Here is a 17,466-nt window from a genome sequence, read left to right as displayed (position 1 = left end):
TCACGATGATACATTCCTAACACGTTTCCTTGAAGAGCTGGAAATGGTGCAAAAATCTGGTAAGATAAGTCTCTATAAAGCCTTAGAAGTCAAGCATTCCACTTTAGACATTTAAGACAAATGCATGGCAAAAACAAGTTGGGGTTTTTTTTTAAGGTTTCTACTTAAAGTTCTGTGCCAAAGCTACAGTACTTATACATTTTCTAAATGTGTTTTAAGCAATAAGTTGTACAACATTTTTAGAACATGTGTTAAGCTATTTCTCTAAGAATGAAGCTCTTAACAAAACATAAGCACTCTGCATGAGATCTTAGCAGCAAAGTGCTTAAAAGATAAAGTAAGAATTGGTACCATGGGAAGAACACCAGCTGTAGAGCACACAGGTCCATTATGAGAAGTATGGTAGTGGGTAGGGAGAAAATGATTTAATCAGGAGTAAAACCAATTTTATTATAAGGGCACGCAGGGGGTGTGGCACCATAGTGAGAGGGACATTTCAAAATATCTGACAGATTTCAACAATGTGAAAACCCACCCTGTTCTTTAAAGTGACAGTAAACCCCATCAGGTCTCTCTTTTTGATGCTATTGTTAACAGTTGACTGTTTAAAGCTGGCCTGCTAAGATGCTGTCGATCTAGTTCAATAGTGTGTGGCAAAATAAAAGGCTAATTGTTGAAATACGATCAATCAAATATGATCTCAGAGTCTAAAGAAGATCCCCTCTGGTAACTCATTTGAGATCAAATCATTACTTTTATGATTGAGGTAATTCAATGGGAAGAAAAAAAAAAAAAGGAAAAAAAAAAGTCTTGAAACCAAAGAAGCAAGCAAGACAACTAAATGAAATGCACAAGCCTGCCTTTGTTCCAGCTTTGTCTCACATTACTACAAGTTAAGGAACTGGGTCCATTCCTTTATTTGTACACATTTCCTGAATCCAGAAATTTAGAAAGCCTTTAATAACATTTATTAAATAAAAGTTGAAAGACGACTCCATTCTGGATAAGATTTTCTGTCCAAAAGTGAACTCTAGAGTGAGAAAACCATCACATTAAAGTACCAGGGATGTGGAGTTGTGGGTGTCCATGTGTCTCCAATAATTTTACCATTTTGTTTGACAACAGTTCAATAAAGAGGCTGCTCTTGAAGCCAGCTGAATTGCTACACATGAAATTTCAGTGACATTTAGTAAAACATTTCAGGATTATGTTGCTTCAAATTAAATTTGTTCAGTAGTTTTCATGGTTGGCCCCTGATTTGCATTCAGACTGAAATTTTCTAAAAAAGAGACTCATAGCACATGTGCAAAAAGCAAACTCCATTTTTGGAGTAACAGAACTTGGAGAAAGTGTGTGTCGTTTTAATTTGGACTAATAAGGATTTGCGCTTTCCTAGAGTTTTATATGGATTATGATCTCAGTGTTTATTATGTTCTAACAGTATCACACTACTAGAATTAAAAAGAAAAAAAAAACCCAACCAACAAACCAAAGAAAAATAGAATAATCATCCAATCTTGTTTTATTTTTATTAGAAACTCTATTTTAGCATTTAGTTTCTTTTATATTTAAATTCCTTAGCTCAGTCAAGCTTCAAAAGAAAACATTTTTTTTTTGTTTGCAAAACAGTTTTGTAAGCACTTGTGGTTTGTCTTTAGTGTGTTATCATTTTTGACAGCTTTGCATAGCCTAGGTAGGCCAACAGGGGTCTGTCTAATATTGTTGCTGGGCAAATCTTCCTCCCAGAGATGAAAACCAAACAAAATATTTTTGAAGCAGTAAGAAGGAATTAATATCCTTTCTCTCACAGTACTCTATTCCTTGCTGACATTACATTCAGGCAAAAAAAGGAGAAAAGCGTTACCCATTATTCCCTTGTACATAGCAAGGCTAACACATGTAAAGCAATAACTCATTTTCTATTGCCATGTTTAGCATATGTCTCCTGTTGGCTCAGCAAGGCCTTTAGGCCGGTCCCTTGAGCCGGCCATCGTTGGCAACTCTTAGCCCCTCGGCCTCAAAACCAAATAGCTTTGAATCATGTTGAGCTGTGATGCTAATTTTCATACTGATGCATTATGGGAATAAATGTATCTGACATACTGTGTCAATGGTACTGTCTCTTTGTGTCTCTTGTTTTTTGTTAGCTGCATTCCTACAGATGGTATTCCATTGAAAATGTTCTCTTCCTACAAAAAAAAAAAAAAAACGCAAAAAAAAAAACATGCACAGCACCAAACCTCTAGGTGCAGAAGGCTGTTAACGGTTGCTGATGATAGTAGGCAAACATTAACATAATAATTAGTGTCTTGTAATTGTTTCATTAAAACCAGTTGTTCCATTTCTCCTCGTGTTTTCCCAGAAGAGAAGCTGAATTTGGACGACAGCCAGTGGGAGGACATCCACGTTGTCACCGGAGCACTCAAGATGTTTTTCAGAGAGCTGCCTGAGCCGCTGTTCCCATACTGCTTCTTTGAACAGTTTGTGGAGGCGATAAGTAAGTACATCAGATACAGTAGAAGCTAGTGAATTAGCCTGTTATATAAAAATAATAATAAACTTAAAAATAGAAGAACAGAGGCATCTCAAAGCTGACTTACCTTCCATTATCCGTGATCCTGCCTTTTTATTGTTTTTGATTGCCTTTTATCTCCTACAGCATTTAGTTAGTTCACTGCAGAAAAAAAAAAAATCAAATTATTGATCTATAAATTTTGTGTGTGCCATTTAACTGTAGTGCCTAAAATGGTTTAGGAAAGGAATTAAAATGTGTATGTATTCAAAAATATGCTAGGCTGATAATCCATATATCCCCAAACACAAGAGAGAGACTAATAATTGTGAATCATGTTAGAAGGGGCTGTCTTTATGTTAATCAGAATGAAATGTGTGTGTTTTGTTCCACAAGGTTGCAGACTCTTGCCTTGCAGTGATCACAAAAAGATTGCAAAAGCATTTATGTTCTCATTTTCATATCTACCTTTGCTCTTTTTTTTTTTTTTTTAAAGTTGACATGCATCAAAAGTATTTTCAAAGTCCAAAGCATTTATTCTGTTACATGTGTCTGTGGTATGCCTGCTGCAAACCCTCTCTGTATTTAATATATGCAGGTGCATTTTGTAAAACTGTATCAGCTTGGAAAAACTTGAGGAAAAACAAAGTGATGTGGGGTTTTACTCCCATTGGCAAGAGGGGGGAGAGAGGGATAGCTTAAAGGGGAAAAGCCTAGTAGGAGATTAATTAAAGGTCCAATAGAGAAAAATCTCTAGGAAAAAGCCAAACCCAATAAAGTACTTAGAGATCTGTTTTCTGAATGATGGGCATGCATATTTGCCATTACTGTTAATGAGAGCTGCGTGTGCACATGCGCAGCTGTCAGAGAATATGAAACCCTTAATGTACGGCTCACTTTGATTTTATATTCATAAGAGTCTTTAGTTCAACTAAAGCTTTTCAAGACCCAGCATCAGATATAATGAGGTTAAATACATCTCACAAGATCCTTCCCTTCTCGGTTATTTAGAGATGCAGTGCAGTTAAATACACAACGTAAAGAAACGCATTACCTGAAAGTTTATTCTTGGCAGCTCACTTTCTTCTCCTTTCAAAGCACACGGAAACTAGACGGAGAACATCATCTCCCAAACTCCTGTTGCACAGTCTCTGCAGTGCTGAGAGGGAGAAAAACAATAAAGAATTTCTTACTGTTCAGTTTCAGTTTCTGCGATGCACTGGGATGAGATGCTTATTGAAGCACCAGCACTTGAACATGCCCTTCATTCAGGTGGTTCTGCACCCACCAGCTATGTCCTCTTGGAAAGGAGGAGATGCCTTAAGCAGATGCAGTCAATTCGTGGGGCAGAGCCCAGCATGCCAGTCACCTCTCTTAGGCACCTTATTCTGCAGTCGAGTGTTTAATACCAATCCTCTGCCATTATCAATTGCTCTTCCTGATAATCCACCATCATACTGATCTTCTGGGGGATAAATACAGTATTTCTCCCCTTTATTGCTGCTTTTCATTACCTTTTGGTACGTTTGGTGTACCTTTTGGTTGAGCAAACACTATTGCATTCTCAAGAATTTTATCAGGGCACCATGATCTCATCCTTCATGCTGTCTTCTGCCCTCATCCTCTCTGTGAGGGTCCACATCAGGGTGACTTGAAATCTTTTGGTGGCCCAGTGAAGAGGTTTTTTGGTTAGTAAAAATAACAGGTAACTGGTAATAGACTTGTGAATTAAGAGTTTAAAAGCATGTCGGGAAGAGACTGTCACTAAAGCATTAATATTCATGAATGAGAAATTAATGTCCCTTTCTGCTATTTGAACTATTATTAATTCTTATTATGATTTTGAGAGCCATTATACACATTGATAGGCTAATGAACAGTCATTTATAGAGGGATTTTAAGACAGTTTATTCCTACGAAGAAAATGCTAGCACTCTAAGACATGCTTCTCACTGTTTCAAAACCCTAATTCTTGTTGCTTACTTTACTGCACATCAGGGTGATTTCTACCTAATCCGACTGTCTGAAGTAATCTACATTTTCCAATCAATCTTCTTTTTATTTGGCCTTTACTGCTGTAGTATCTACAAATTCATATTCTTACCAACTCTACTTTAAAAATGTCTATAAACAACAATTAGGTGTGTTCAGTGTTTTTGGAGCTCTTCTGTATGTTAATAGTGCTGAGGCAAAGTAAAAAATTCCTTTCCTTCAATATAATTCCAATTGCAGCTAATTCTTTGGTCACTTTGTGCTAATTATTCTGCCTGGTCAGTACTGAGCTGATAGAAAATTTCCCTTCTTCTTCAGGTTGTTGTGAAAAAAGATGCTCTTTGGTCTGTCTTTTCTGTCTGCTCTTCAAAAATGGGAATTATTAGCATGCAGGGCATGGGCATGCAGTACAGTTAGAAGGAGCGCTTAACAATGCCAGGATGACAACTGACAACTAGGAAAAAAGTAATTAGGACACATCCCCACACTGCCACAATGATTATATCCCTGGTCTGGCACTGATCACCCCTTAGTCAGAGCCATACGTTTGGTAAGCAAGATGAAGTGGTCCCAAAACCTATCTGTAGTAGGTAGTAACAAATTACTGATAATGTTTCTTGGGGATTTAGTCATTTAGCTAGAAGCTTCAGGAAGAATGAGTAGCCAAGAGGTGCCATGGACTACTCGCTTTGACGCTATTTTAAAGATTATGTGAAAAAGTCCATAGCAAGCTTAGTATTACTTTTCCTGGATGATGCCATTTTAATTAACATTAACATCTTTAATTAACATAAACATCTTTATTAACATCTCCGTCATGTGTATGGGAACAAAATTTTACAGTACCATGTATTAGTCAAAGTGCTTGCTCTCTACCTTCAATTTCCCCTATAAATAACTGTAGATATGGTCATAATATTAGAACAATTTAGATATGACCAGAATATTAGAAGATAATTCAGAGTATTACAGAATCTCAGAATTTTGCCGGGCTGAAGCTGGATAATTACTGTCCATATAGCGCTTATATTGGAGAATTGATAAATGGAAGGCCACAAGACCTCTGACCTAATACTAATTTTGTTTCTTAGGATTTGGAAAGCAATTTTTTTTTTTTTTTTCCAAGGACTTTGTCTAGTATATTACTGGGAAGTCATTTTGTGGTATTTTGGATGAAATATGCACTTCTAAAGTGTGCTCAAATGCTGCTATGAAGTCAGGTTCAGCCACACTTAAATTACTTAGCACCGCAAATAGTTCTATTGATTTTCTGGAAGATCAACAGACGTGGTTCAACAGATTGTCTGCAAGTAAAATTGTGCTACATGTGAGTAAGGTGGTAGAAGTGCCAATAACTGAAACACTTAATCACCTTATTTACAGAATTCAACCCGCATGGCCATACAAACTTATGCCAGGACTTCAGCCAGTGAAACAGACAAAAAAATTACCCCTAAAATCTGTTAAGAAATATTAGCAGGTAAATGTGCTAGTTGATTACAAATCTTTATTTTAATTGAACTAGTATTCTTGAAAGGTCTCAGGCAGAAGGCACGGAAAAAAGGAAATTTGTCTACTAGTCTTCTGTGAAATGATGGCTGATATCCACAGCATAGGAAATATTCAAATACCAACTAGTTCTTCCAGATCTTCTCAGCTGGAGAAAGCTGCATAGACAGTGTATCTGTAGAGACAGTGCATCTGTCCAACTGCAGCTACAGAAAAAAACCCTACTGATATTCCACAAAGGAAAATTCCACCAAGTTCCCAAAGCTGCAACATCTGTCTCTGGTTTGGAAGGCTTGACTTCAGGTCTTTGATTTTTTCCCTGCAACAGGTTGGAAAGATTACTACACTGGAAAGATTTTTTTTCAATGAGGTCTGGTGATTATGCCTTCATTTCAGTTCCTTATCTCTAATATGAATTTAATAGGTGTCACATAAGTGCTATAGATAAATAGGTGATTTATTGTTTAAAATGCGCACACAGAGACAGATGTAGATGTGTGTGTATACTCTAAATAGAAATCTTTTTGCCAGAATTATGATTCTTCTGCAGATAGCTTTCTGAATGAAGGTATCCGCTACTGCTGTGGGCTTCCCACTTCAGGCAGATGAACACAGGAATGAGATTTATAAAATATAGTATTCCAAAGTCTGACTTGCAGTCTTTCAAGTGGAATCCACCATCTAATATGAGATGGCTCAGGCTTCAGTGTGAGGAACAGAAAACGCAGGATCCACGTCAGCCACAGAGTCCCTGGAGAAGGGACAGCATTTGTGGGGCACCAGATCTAGTTAGCCGATGTGTCTTAGGTCCTGGCAATCCCCCACAGGATCAAGCCTCCCCAGAAATTTAGGCAAAGTAATATCCTATCTCTGGAGCTTTTTCAGATCTGTCAGGAAAGGAAGCATCTCTCTGCATGGGGAGAAGTAGAGCCATAGGCACCTAAAGTTCTTGGAAGGCCACAATCACAGCATCTAATTAGCTTATGCACCTCCAGGGATAGATGGCAGCTGAATCAGGTTTTTCAGAATTCTAACGGTGAAATTAAGTGCCTAGACTCTACCTAAGGTCCACATTAGATACTCATATAATTTGTTTTTTCAAGATCAGGATTTCTTTTTTTTTTTTTTTTTTTATTGCTCTGATAGACCATTAACACTTTTTTCAACTGATTTCACACATATCTTTTCAATATATCAATTAGGGTCTCCTGGTGCATGCTAAGCAGAATTCACATGTCATTCCTATCAATCCTATAACGTTATGTGTTATCCTACTATATGGAAAACGAAGATGGTTATTTAGCATCTTACACCTGATAGTTTTATAACTTTTTTGGTTATTGAAAGATGTTAGATAAAATATTTATTAGTTTTGCTGGTATGAGATACTGGTCTTTACTGGGCTTGTCTGACAAAATCTGCAGTGATTACACAGCAAAGGAATAAACTCTTCTTTCATGAGATTGATAGACTTTTTTTAAGCCCACAAAAGCTAGCAGTGCTATCAGTAGTTAGTCTTCTCTATGTTGCACAGTTGTCTTCATCTCCAGGATGGCTGACAACGGTAAAAAGGTTTTCTCTGAACTTGGGCTCTAGTCCTGCTTCAGAAAGTTCCCCCAAGAACCCGCTGCCTGTGTGGCTTGAGACAACATGTTGCAGCAACTCACATCTACCTGGGCAATGATCACGCTTTGGTCTTCAGCAGGCCATAGCAAATTTTTCACTGAATAATGCAGCTTTTGAGGAGTGTGTACAGAAGCTGTCTGCACCAAAGTCAGGAAAAAAAAAAAAAAAAACAACAAAAAAAACCTGTGTCAGGAGGCACTAAACAAATCTAGTCATCGATACATAATCATGATTGAAGAGCAGAGCCACACTGGTTGAAAACATAGTGTAGCAAGGACCTGCTCTGAACTACTATGCAGTGTTATGAAAATAGTAGCTGGGAAACAGAAAGTAAGTAAATACATTCATTTATTCTGACAGTCATAACATCCTTGTATCATCTTGGTGGAAAGTTACAAAAGATGTCTAAAGAGATTTTCAAAAGACATCTAAAGAAACCTCACTCGAGGCTTACAAAGAACAAGGCTCAAGGCCAACTCGTCTTGGAAAGACAAGTCAGCATATTGCACTGTAAGAAATCCATGACAGTCTCTTAACATCATCACGTAATAGGTTCCTGAGAAACCAAATCTTATCAGTCTCTGGCATTATGCAAATTTCTGTCATAATCTCAATCTGTGGGCTTCGAGTCCTAATCAAACTGCCTTCAGATTCACAGTTGGCGAGCCTCCTATTGAAATCGTTTTCCTATCCTCCATTTACTTGTCCAAGGAAGTTTTGGGGCTTGGCATGGCATCAGAAAGCCTCAATTACATGTGAACGTGGTGATTTATAAACAAATCCAAGGTCACCACAATATATCTCACATAACAAATCACAATTAATACCTTTTTGGCCAAATATAAGTATCAGAAGGCAGTAGAAATCCATAAACTAAACGTGAACAGAACAAAATAATGTGTCGAAATTAAGAAGCATTCAAAAGTTGTGGTGCAACTCTTTAAAAGATTTCTTTACGCTACCCACAAAATCTTTTTTTTTTTAATCTCAGGGATACCCATCCATGTAATTATATGGATATGTGTATGATATATCTGTAGATGTGTGTATTCTCCCAAGCACAATAAAACTAACAATAATAATAACAGCTCATTCAGAAAGTGGTACTAAGTATTTTCAGTGGAGATTGAGAAATACTAAATCCGTTTCAAAAAGCTTTTTGAAACCTTATCTGGAAAGTTGTGTGAAATTCTGATTCAGGAATGGTTAACTGATATTGGAATAGAAAGAAAACCCCTCACATTTTAAAAGAGATGCTTAGGTTATATAGGACACAGAGAAACTAGAAGAGGTTTCTAATCTACAGGTGTTAGCAAAGCACAGACAAAACGTGTATGTGATCACCCTAAGTGAAACCAATAAGTAAAATATAGATCAGAAAGTGCAGTTTAAAAGTGCTGTGTCGCACAAGAGAGGTGCTGGCTGCAAATATATTTAAGCTGTAACATCCCCAATCGTTGTAGCTACCATATTCTAGCACAATCTCCACTCAAATCCGACGCAGTAGGAAAGCTTACCTCCACTGAAGATGTAAATGGAGGCTGTTGTATTTGTAACAGCAGCAAACTGGTAACTAAAGAGGCTCATTCCAGGCCTGTTGTTCCCAGGAGGTGTCAAGGAACAATATGCCCCAGTAACCTCCTAGTTTTCTTTCAGTGACCTTCCCTTCACAGTTGCAAACTCTTTCTGCTCAACAACATTTTAAAATAGATCTTGCCAGGTCTGGAAGCAACTGTTTTAGGAAACTAACAAACAAAAAAATTAGAGTGTACGTCTATGAACAGATTTTTCTTCTGGGGTGAAGAATAGCCCAACATAGGAATAAAGGGCACTGAAAAGAAAACTAGTGGGTAAAATATTTCTTCCTATTCTTTTTGCTTAGAAAGTATTAACTAAGTTGTTGGAAGGGAATTGAAAAGAGAATCTACATATGAAGGTTTAACTCCTCTGCAGGGTTTTGCTCCGTGAAGGAAGTTCAGGCAACGCCTATCCATAGGCAGTCTGATGGCTTTGGGTTTGTTTTTTTTTCTTCCTAAACATGAGCATCTGCCTTTAAAATGGAATATTTACTAATATTTTTCTCCTGTTAGCACACGGTTCTGTGGGGCTGCAAAGAGCACTTTGTAATAATATTTTAACTATTTTTTTCCCCCCATGCTCTTGACCTAACACAGTGTTCCAGTGACACCATCAAATAGTTAATTTACCTTTCAAGGAAAACAAGAGAATCTGAGGAACCTCACTGAAAGGGTTATGCCAGTCTTGAAAACTGCCTTAATGTTAAAGGAACAGAAAAACTGTAGCATTTGGTCTTATAAATCTAGTGGAGGTTTGACAATTATCTTCAAACTAAAAAGTTTTAAAGGAATTTGTACTTGGAATTTGCTGTCATTCAGGTTTTCACAGGAGGGCCATATTCTACCCCAGCTTAGTCTTTTTTGTTATTACAGTTATAATTTTTTTAGCATAGTGGAAATTTTATTGCAGATGCCTGGCCTGTCTCTTAACTCATGCTAATTATATTCATAATTAAATGTTAAACAAGAATTGACTAGGCCAACTGGCTTGCACAGGTGTTTGGGATATGAATGGTTTAATGCTTACATAATGAATTATTGGATACAAATCTGCAGTAATCTGCTCAGAAAGAAACCTTTGCAGGAACGGTGCTGCACAGTGGAGGTCGAGCAGACATGGAGGTGCAGCGAGGCTGGAAGGGAAATAAAGGCCAGAAAAATATGGTATCCTAAAAGGGGTGGGAGGCGGGGGAGCAGGAGAGGCTAGAAAAAAAGGGAAAGCCAAAAAAAGGTGGGAGGCCCAAATGGGGTGGGAGGCCAGGACTAGGGTAGAGGCCAGGAAAAAAAAAGGGAGGCTGAAAAATGGTGGGAGGTCCGGAAAAAAGGGTAGAGGCCAGGAAAAAAAAAAGGGGAGGCCTAAAAATGGTGGGAGGCCCAAAATGTGTGGGAGGCCGGAAAAAGGGTAGAGGCCAGTAAAAAAAAAAAGGGAGGCCGAAAAATGGTGGGAGGCCCAAACGGGGTGGGAGGTCCGGAAAAAAGGGTAGAGGCCAGGAAAAAAAAAAAGGGAGGCCTAAAAATGGTGGGAGGCCGGAAAAAGGGTAGAGGCCAGTAAAAAAAAAAAAGGGAGGCCGAAAAATGGTGGGAGGCCCAAAAGGGGTGGGAGGCCCAAAAAAGAGAAAAGGCCAGAAAAAAAAAAAGTTGGAGGCCGAAAAATGGTGGGAGGCCCAAAAGGGGTGGGAGGCTAGGAAAAAGGGTAGAGGCCAGTAAAAAAAAAAAAGGAGGCCGAAAAATGGTGGGAGGCCCAAAAGGGGTGGGAGGCCAGGAAAAAGGGTAGAGGCCAGTAAAAAAAAAAAAGGAGGCCGAAAAATGGTGGGAGGCCCAAAAGGGGTGGGAGGCCAGGAAAAAGGGTAGAGGCCAGTAAAATAAAAAGGAGGCCGAAAAATGGTGGGAGGCCCAAAAGGTGTGGGAGTCCGGAAAAAGGGTAGAGGCCAGTAAAAAAAAAAAGGAGGCTGAAAAATGGTGGGAGGCCCAAAAGGGGTGGGAGGCCGGAAAAAGGGTAGAGGCCAGTAAAAAAAAAAAAAGGGAGGCCGAAAAATGGTGGGAGGCCCAAAAGGGTTGGGAGGCTGGAAAAAGGGTAGAGGCCAGTAAAAAAAAAAAAAAAAGGGAGGCCTAAAAATGGTGGGAGGCCCAAAAGGGGTTGGAGGCCCGGAGAGAGGGTAGAGGCCAGAAAAAAAAGAAGGGGAGGCCGAAAAATGGTGGGAGGCCCAAAAGGTGTGGGAGGCTGCAAAAAGGGTAGAGGCCAGTAAAAAAAAAAAAAAAGAGGCCGAAAAATGGTGGGAGGCTCAAAAGGGGTGGGAGGCCCAAAAAAGAGTAGAGGCCAGGAAAAAAAAGTTGGAGGCCGAAAAATGGTGGGAGGCCCAATAGGGGTGGGAGGCCGGAAAAAGGGTAGAGGCCAGTAAAAAAAAAAAAAGGAGGCTGAAAAATGGTGGGAGGCCCAAAAGGGGTGGGAGGCCGGAAAAAGGGTAGAGGCCAGTAAAAAAAAAAAAAAGGGAGGCCGAAAAATGGTGGGAGGCCCAAAAGGGTTGGGAGGCTGGAAAAAGGGTGGAGGCCAGTAAAAAAAAAAAAAGGGAGGCCGAAAAATGGTGGGAGGCCCAAAAGGGGTTGGAGGCCCGGAGACAGGGTAGAGGCCAGAAAAAAAAGAAGGGGAGGCCGAAAAATGGTGGGAGGCCCAAAAGGTGTGGGAGGCTGCAAAAAGGGTAGAGGCCAGTAAAAAAAAAAAAAAAAAAAGAGGCCGAAAAATGGTGGGAGGCTCAAAAGGGGTGGGAGGCCCAAAAAAGAGTAGAGGCCAGGAAAAAATAAGTTGGAGGCCGAAAAATGGTGGGAAGCCCAATAGGGGTGGGAGGCCGGAAAAAGGGTAGAGGCCAGTAAAAAAATAAAAGGAGGCTGAAAAATGGTGGGAGGCCCAAAAGGGGTGGGAGGCCGGAAAAAGGGTAGAGGCCAGTAAAAAAAAAAGGGAGGCCTAAAAATGGTGGGAGGCCCAAAAGTTGTGGGAGGCCGGAAAAAGGGTAGTGGCCAGTAAAAAAAAAAAAAGGAGGCCTAAAAATGGTGGGAGGCCCAAAAGGGGTTGGAGGCCCGGAGACAGGGTAGAGGCCAGAAAAAAAAGAAGGGGAGGCTGAAAAATGGTGGGAGGCCCAAAAGGTGTGGGAGGCCGGAAAAAGGGTAGAGGCCAGTTAAAAAAAAAAAAAAAAAAAAGGGAGGCCGAAAAATGGTGGGAGCCCCAAATGGGGTGGGAGGCCTGGAAAAAAAAAAAAAGAGGCTGAAAAATGGTGGGAGGCCCAAAAGGGGTGGGAGGCCCAGTAAAAGGGTAGAGGCCAGAAAAAAAAAAAAAGGGGAGGCCGAAAATTGGTGGGATGCCCAAATGGGGTGGGAGGCCGGGTGAGGTTGAGGCCAGAATCAAGCGGTGGCTGCAAGAGGGAGGGAGGCAGACAGGCTGCAAAGGGAGGGAGGGATGTAGGCAGGCTGCAAGTGTGAGGCAGACTTGGGGTAAGTGAATGGCAGGAAAAAGTGGCGGCGAAAATGGAGTGGAAGAAGCAAAATGACTGGCAGGCTGCAGGAAAGTGGAGACCTGGATCCCACAGGGCAAATTTCCGCCAGGAAAAAGTAGATGCCGGAAGGTGGTTCACGTTCTGATGGGCATTATTGTTTGAAAAGTGCTGGGAAGCCAAAAAGGGATGAGAGGCCCTATAGTGGAATTAGAGATGGTAAAATCACTAGAAAAGGAAGGGGGTTACCTACAGGCACATGTTGGAAACAAAACAGGATCACGGAGCGAGACAGAGGAAGAGACATAATGATGAGTGGAGACTAGAAATCAACTGTGGGGGAAAGGAAGGTGGGAAGGAGGGAGAGCAAGGGACAGTCAAGAAGACAGAGGGATTGAAGACATGAGAGAGCAACAGATTGAGAAAGGGAGAGGCATCGGGACGGGCTACAAATTGAAAGGGAAAAGGCCACGGAGCAGAAGAGAATGGAACAAGGATCTGGGCACAGGGTTATAGCAGGAAAGAGCACCACCGAGAGGGGTATGGATCTCTACAGGCAAAATGCTTGGGAGAGGATGGAGGACCGAGAGAAGAAGGGAAAAGGGACAGGCAGTGAGGAAGTGATGGAGAAAGAAACAGTAGCAAGTGAGAGATGAGAAGAGGGACAGGTCCGACAGGAAGAGTGAACAAGAGAGAGAGATTAAGCCATCAGTAGATTCAAATTCTCCCATCGATTCAATTCTTCAAAGAGCACATCAAGGCACAAATAAAGGGAGTGTAGAAAAGCTGCAAGAGCCCTAAAAGAGCATAGCATACTACTTTGAAACCAGGACTTGCAAATAGCACTTACTAAACAGGATTATGTCAAAACTGTGACTTGCCCTCGACTGCACAAGAGCTAACAAGGCTAAAATTTTTTCCTGGGCTCTTACCTGCCATGGGACACAGGTGCTCGGAGCATTAATGTTTATGGGAAGCTGGAGGAGTCATTGGATGCTTGGTGGAAATGTCATCTGGGAAGAAGCGTGCTTCACTTTGAATTGCAAAAAAGTTGTTTATATTTGTAACTGATAGCCAGATTAATTGCTGAGGCTCCAGTAACTAACTCCCTGTTAGCTTTACACCAACTGCTGGTTGACACTGTGGAATCAAAACCTTGCAAATGGAAAAAGAAGACATGGGTTTCAGTTTACCCCTCTTCTTCTCACTTTTTGGGCATGGAAAATAGTGGTTTTGTGTAATTTAAATTTCATCTGTGGTTAAGAGAATCATTTTGTAGGGGTAGAAAAGGGCAAAAGCAAGAAGCAAGCCAACTTGAAAGTTTATATGTGCATTAACATAAGAGGAACTCATAGAGAAAATTGAGCATGAGAGAATGGTGAAAGAGAAGGCAAAGGAAACTGAGAAATACGAACAACAACACTGGACAGAAAAGAGGAGGAAAAAAGAGAGAAGGAGCTCTTTGGTGGCTGTGATAAGATGTCTGTAACTTGGAGTGTTTGCAGGAGGCAGGGGAAGAGGAAATTCTTATGAAGGTTATCCGGAGCTCTTGACAAAGTGAGAATTGGCACTCTTAGGTTCGAGGGGAAAAACGTTTCATCAGGCTTGTGAGTGAAGCTTCCACTCGGGGAAAGTAATAACAGGAGGAGAAACAGCCTATAATGCCCCAGTTACACAATTTCAGAGGTGCAAAAATGGAAGAGATGGGGGGGGGGGGGTGAAGACCAGGAAGGGAGGAAAAAGGAGAACCTTCAAGAACAAGAAAAGGGGATGATGAAAGTCATCACCTGCAACGCTGTGCTGTCTTCGTCTCTCCATACACCTTCTTACTATCTAAAAGTTGCTATCTTCCCTAAATAAGAGTAACACCACACATCTCTGTGTTGTGGCACGTTGGATCTGAACCAGCAAAGAGCAGCGTGATAGTGTCTTGTTGAAAAATGATAACTGAGTTGTTCTCTGGTCCTCATCACGTAGATATTTGAAGGCCTATACTATTACAGCTGTAGTATTCAGAGTAGACACTAACTTTATGGAGTACCTTCTTGCATCCTAAATACTTCAGGCAGCTTTGGCCCCTGGTAAATTTAAGCTGTGTTCACTTACACCAGTCCTTCAAAGGACTGCTACCTCGCTCAGGGGTCTCCAGCACCAGCATGCTCCAAGCACGCTGCCCAGGTGTTCCTGAACATCAGACTCTTCATTTGGAATTTTCTCTGCCACATCGTGACAGGTCCTCAAGTCCTGGTAGGTAAAACCAGCCATAAAACATACCTTAATATGAACCATTACCTTGCAGTTTTATAAAATATTCTTTTGTAATGATGAAAAGTATACATAACACCATGGCATCAGGGAAGACTGCAACTTCAGAGAAGACACCTGATAATAATACAGTAAATGAGATGATAGTAGAAAATGCATAACTTCAGCCTTCACGCTCAGGACTACGACAAGCCTTTGGTTGAGAATCTGGTAGAAGTAAAATCAAGTAATACAGACCCTGTTTTATTTGTAATTTTACCACCTGAAAGTAGTAATAGGTCAGAAATAAGTTACAATAGCTCATTTCTTCTACAGATATTCTAGTAATGGTCTGAAATTCTCATGGAGAAAGAAACAAGGAATTAAATGTTCTAAAAATTCCACAAAGTAGGCGGGCACAGAATAAAGTCATGAATAGTTTAAAAAATATCCTCATGGTTTACCGTAATAGCACACATACGGGGCTGGAAAAGTAAAATTCTGCATTGTTAAAAAGGGCATGATAAAATACAATAATATGACTAGAATGATAATAATAATAGCACTATCTATAGAATAGTCACTGAATTTCACAGAATTGCAGGGGAAAGTTAAATCACGGGTTCAAATTTGGCACAGATTTGCCGGGGTGAAACTCCAAGTCCCCTTTGCTGAAAGCATCACCTCAGTGCATCGCTTGACACAGGCCTGGCTTCCCAGCATCGCCGATTGGAGTGGATCTGTGTCTGCCACAGGAAGCACGATTAGAAACTGAAATACTTCAAAAAAAGTAATGATGTCTAAATGTGAGGGTAGGCTTGCGTTCTTACCCAGGCTGGGCCAGAGTTCAAAGTTAATAGGAATTATAACATCTCTTGAGAGACACAAATTGTGGAAAAAGTAGTGCTGGAAAACTGGGTAATGTGGCTGCGGAAAAACATCTTTAGCAGCTGTATGACACCAGCTGTACCAGATAACAGCTAAAAGTCAAGTAAAGTAAGAAATAGTGTGGGAATAGAAGCAATGGGTAGTGCTGCACATCCTCCTCCTAAGTGGGTGTCAGGGAGTGTGCAGCCCCGAGGCAACCTATTGCACAAGAAACTAATTGAACAAAAGTTTTACTTTTACGGACGCTTCCTTGGATGCAGAAATATTTCTTCAATCTTCTGCCTTGTGTTTGTAGTACAGATATTGAATTTGAAATGCCCACAAACTGAAAAAAAAATAAAAAAAATGCAATTTCTCTTGTTTCACAGAAAGTCAAACTGCTCCCTTTGACTCCCTTCGACTCCCTTCTATATAAAACCCATCAGCCTGTTAACCCGTTTGACTATTGATACATTTTGGCCAAAGCACTAATTCTTTAATTGCCTGGGAAGGTTTTATATCACACAGATAATCTCCCTAAAATCAGGAGCCCAATCTAATTCACTGACAGCTCATGGTATGACTCATTCACTGTTAAACACTTTTGAGTGACAGTGTTGCACCGGGGAAAAAAAAAAAAAATAAAAAAAAAATCTGCAAGCCAGGCACAAAAACTCTTCACCTAGGTTTGCTGAGATGGTTAGAAAATCCAACTGTGTATTGATGACTCGTACAAAAAGTAAGATCTGAAGCAACCAGAAAGGTGGGACTCTCGGAAACCTAAAAAGTGACTGAGAACTGGAGAGCTGCTTAAGCTCGTAGGAAATACCTGGTGTTTGTAACTCTTTCTCAGGAGGCACCTGGCAAACGGGGGGAATATTTTTCCGAGCTGGCACTGCTACCGTGTCCTGTAAAGGGCACTAGCTGCACGTATAACGAAAGGGTGAGGTGAGCAGTGACCGGGCCTAGAACCCGACCTCGGCTGCACTGTATGGCTTCTCCCCACACTCCCACAGGTGTCACCGAAAGTAAAGGGACCGGGAGGACATTGCTCCGATACCTACACAGGGTGCCTACTCATGAGGAGGGCAAATAAAATGGGCATGCAAGCTGTAACAATTTCTTTCCTTTTCTTCTCTTTTTTCTTTACCTTTTTTATTATTTTTGCTTTTTTCTTCTTTTTCTTTTTTTTTCCTTTATCGTATTCTTTTTCTTTTTTCTTTTATCTTTTTCTTTCCTTTTGCTTCCTTTTTCTTTTTATTTTTTCTTTTTTTTTCTGTTTTTCTTTTTTATTTTTATTTTTCTTCTTTTTTCTTTTTTCCTTTTTTATTTTTTCTTTTTTTTATTTTTCTTTTTTTATTTATTTTTTCCTTTTCCTTTTCCCTTTCCTTTTTTATTCTTTTTCTTTCTTTTTCTTTCTTTTTATTATTTTTTCTTTTTCTTTCTTTTTATTCTTTTTTTCTTTTTCTTTCTCTTTCTCTTTATTCCTTTTTCTATTTTCCTTTTCAAACAAAAACAAAATGGGAGAAGTGGGAAGTGTTGCCTGGCAGGCAGGTTTATATATGCTTCTACAGCTCCAGCCCTGGGCTATCAAGTGCCACTTCTAGAATAGCCTTTTCTTTGGCTTGTGTTTGATTTGCATCTGTATGTTCACATG

At 40.1% G+C, this 17,466-nt stretch overlaps 1 protein-coding gene across 1 annotated transcript in view; it reads left to right on the top strand.

The window, feature by feature from the left end:
* ARHGAP15 (Rho GTPase activating protein 15) overlaps nucleotides 1-17,466 on the top strand; it is a 312,620-nt gene that overhangs the window by 245,643 nt on the left and 49,511 nt on the right. The window contains exon 11 of the mRNA XM_074910919.1: nucleotides 2,363-2,497. Coding sequence (XP_074767020.1) covers nucleotides 2,363-2,497 — 135 coding nt within the window. The remainder of the gene's footprint in view (nucleotides 1-2,362; nucleotides 2,498-17,466) is intronic.

The sequence above is a fragment of the Athene noctua genome, chromosome 7 (genome assembly GCF_965140245.1).
Source record: "Athene noctua chromosome 7, bAthNoc1.hap1.1, whole genome shotgun sequence".
Lineage (NCBI taxonomy): Eukaryota > Metazoa > Chordata > Aves > Strigiformes > Strigidae > Athene > Athene noctua.
This window is presented reverse-complemented; position numbering and strand designations above follow the sequence as displayed.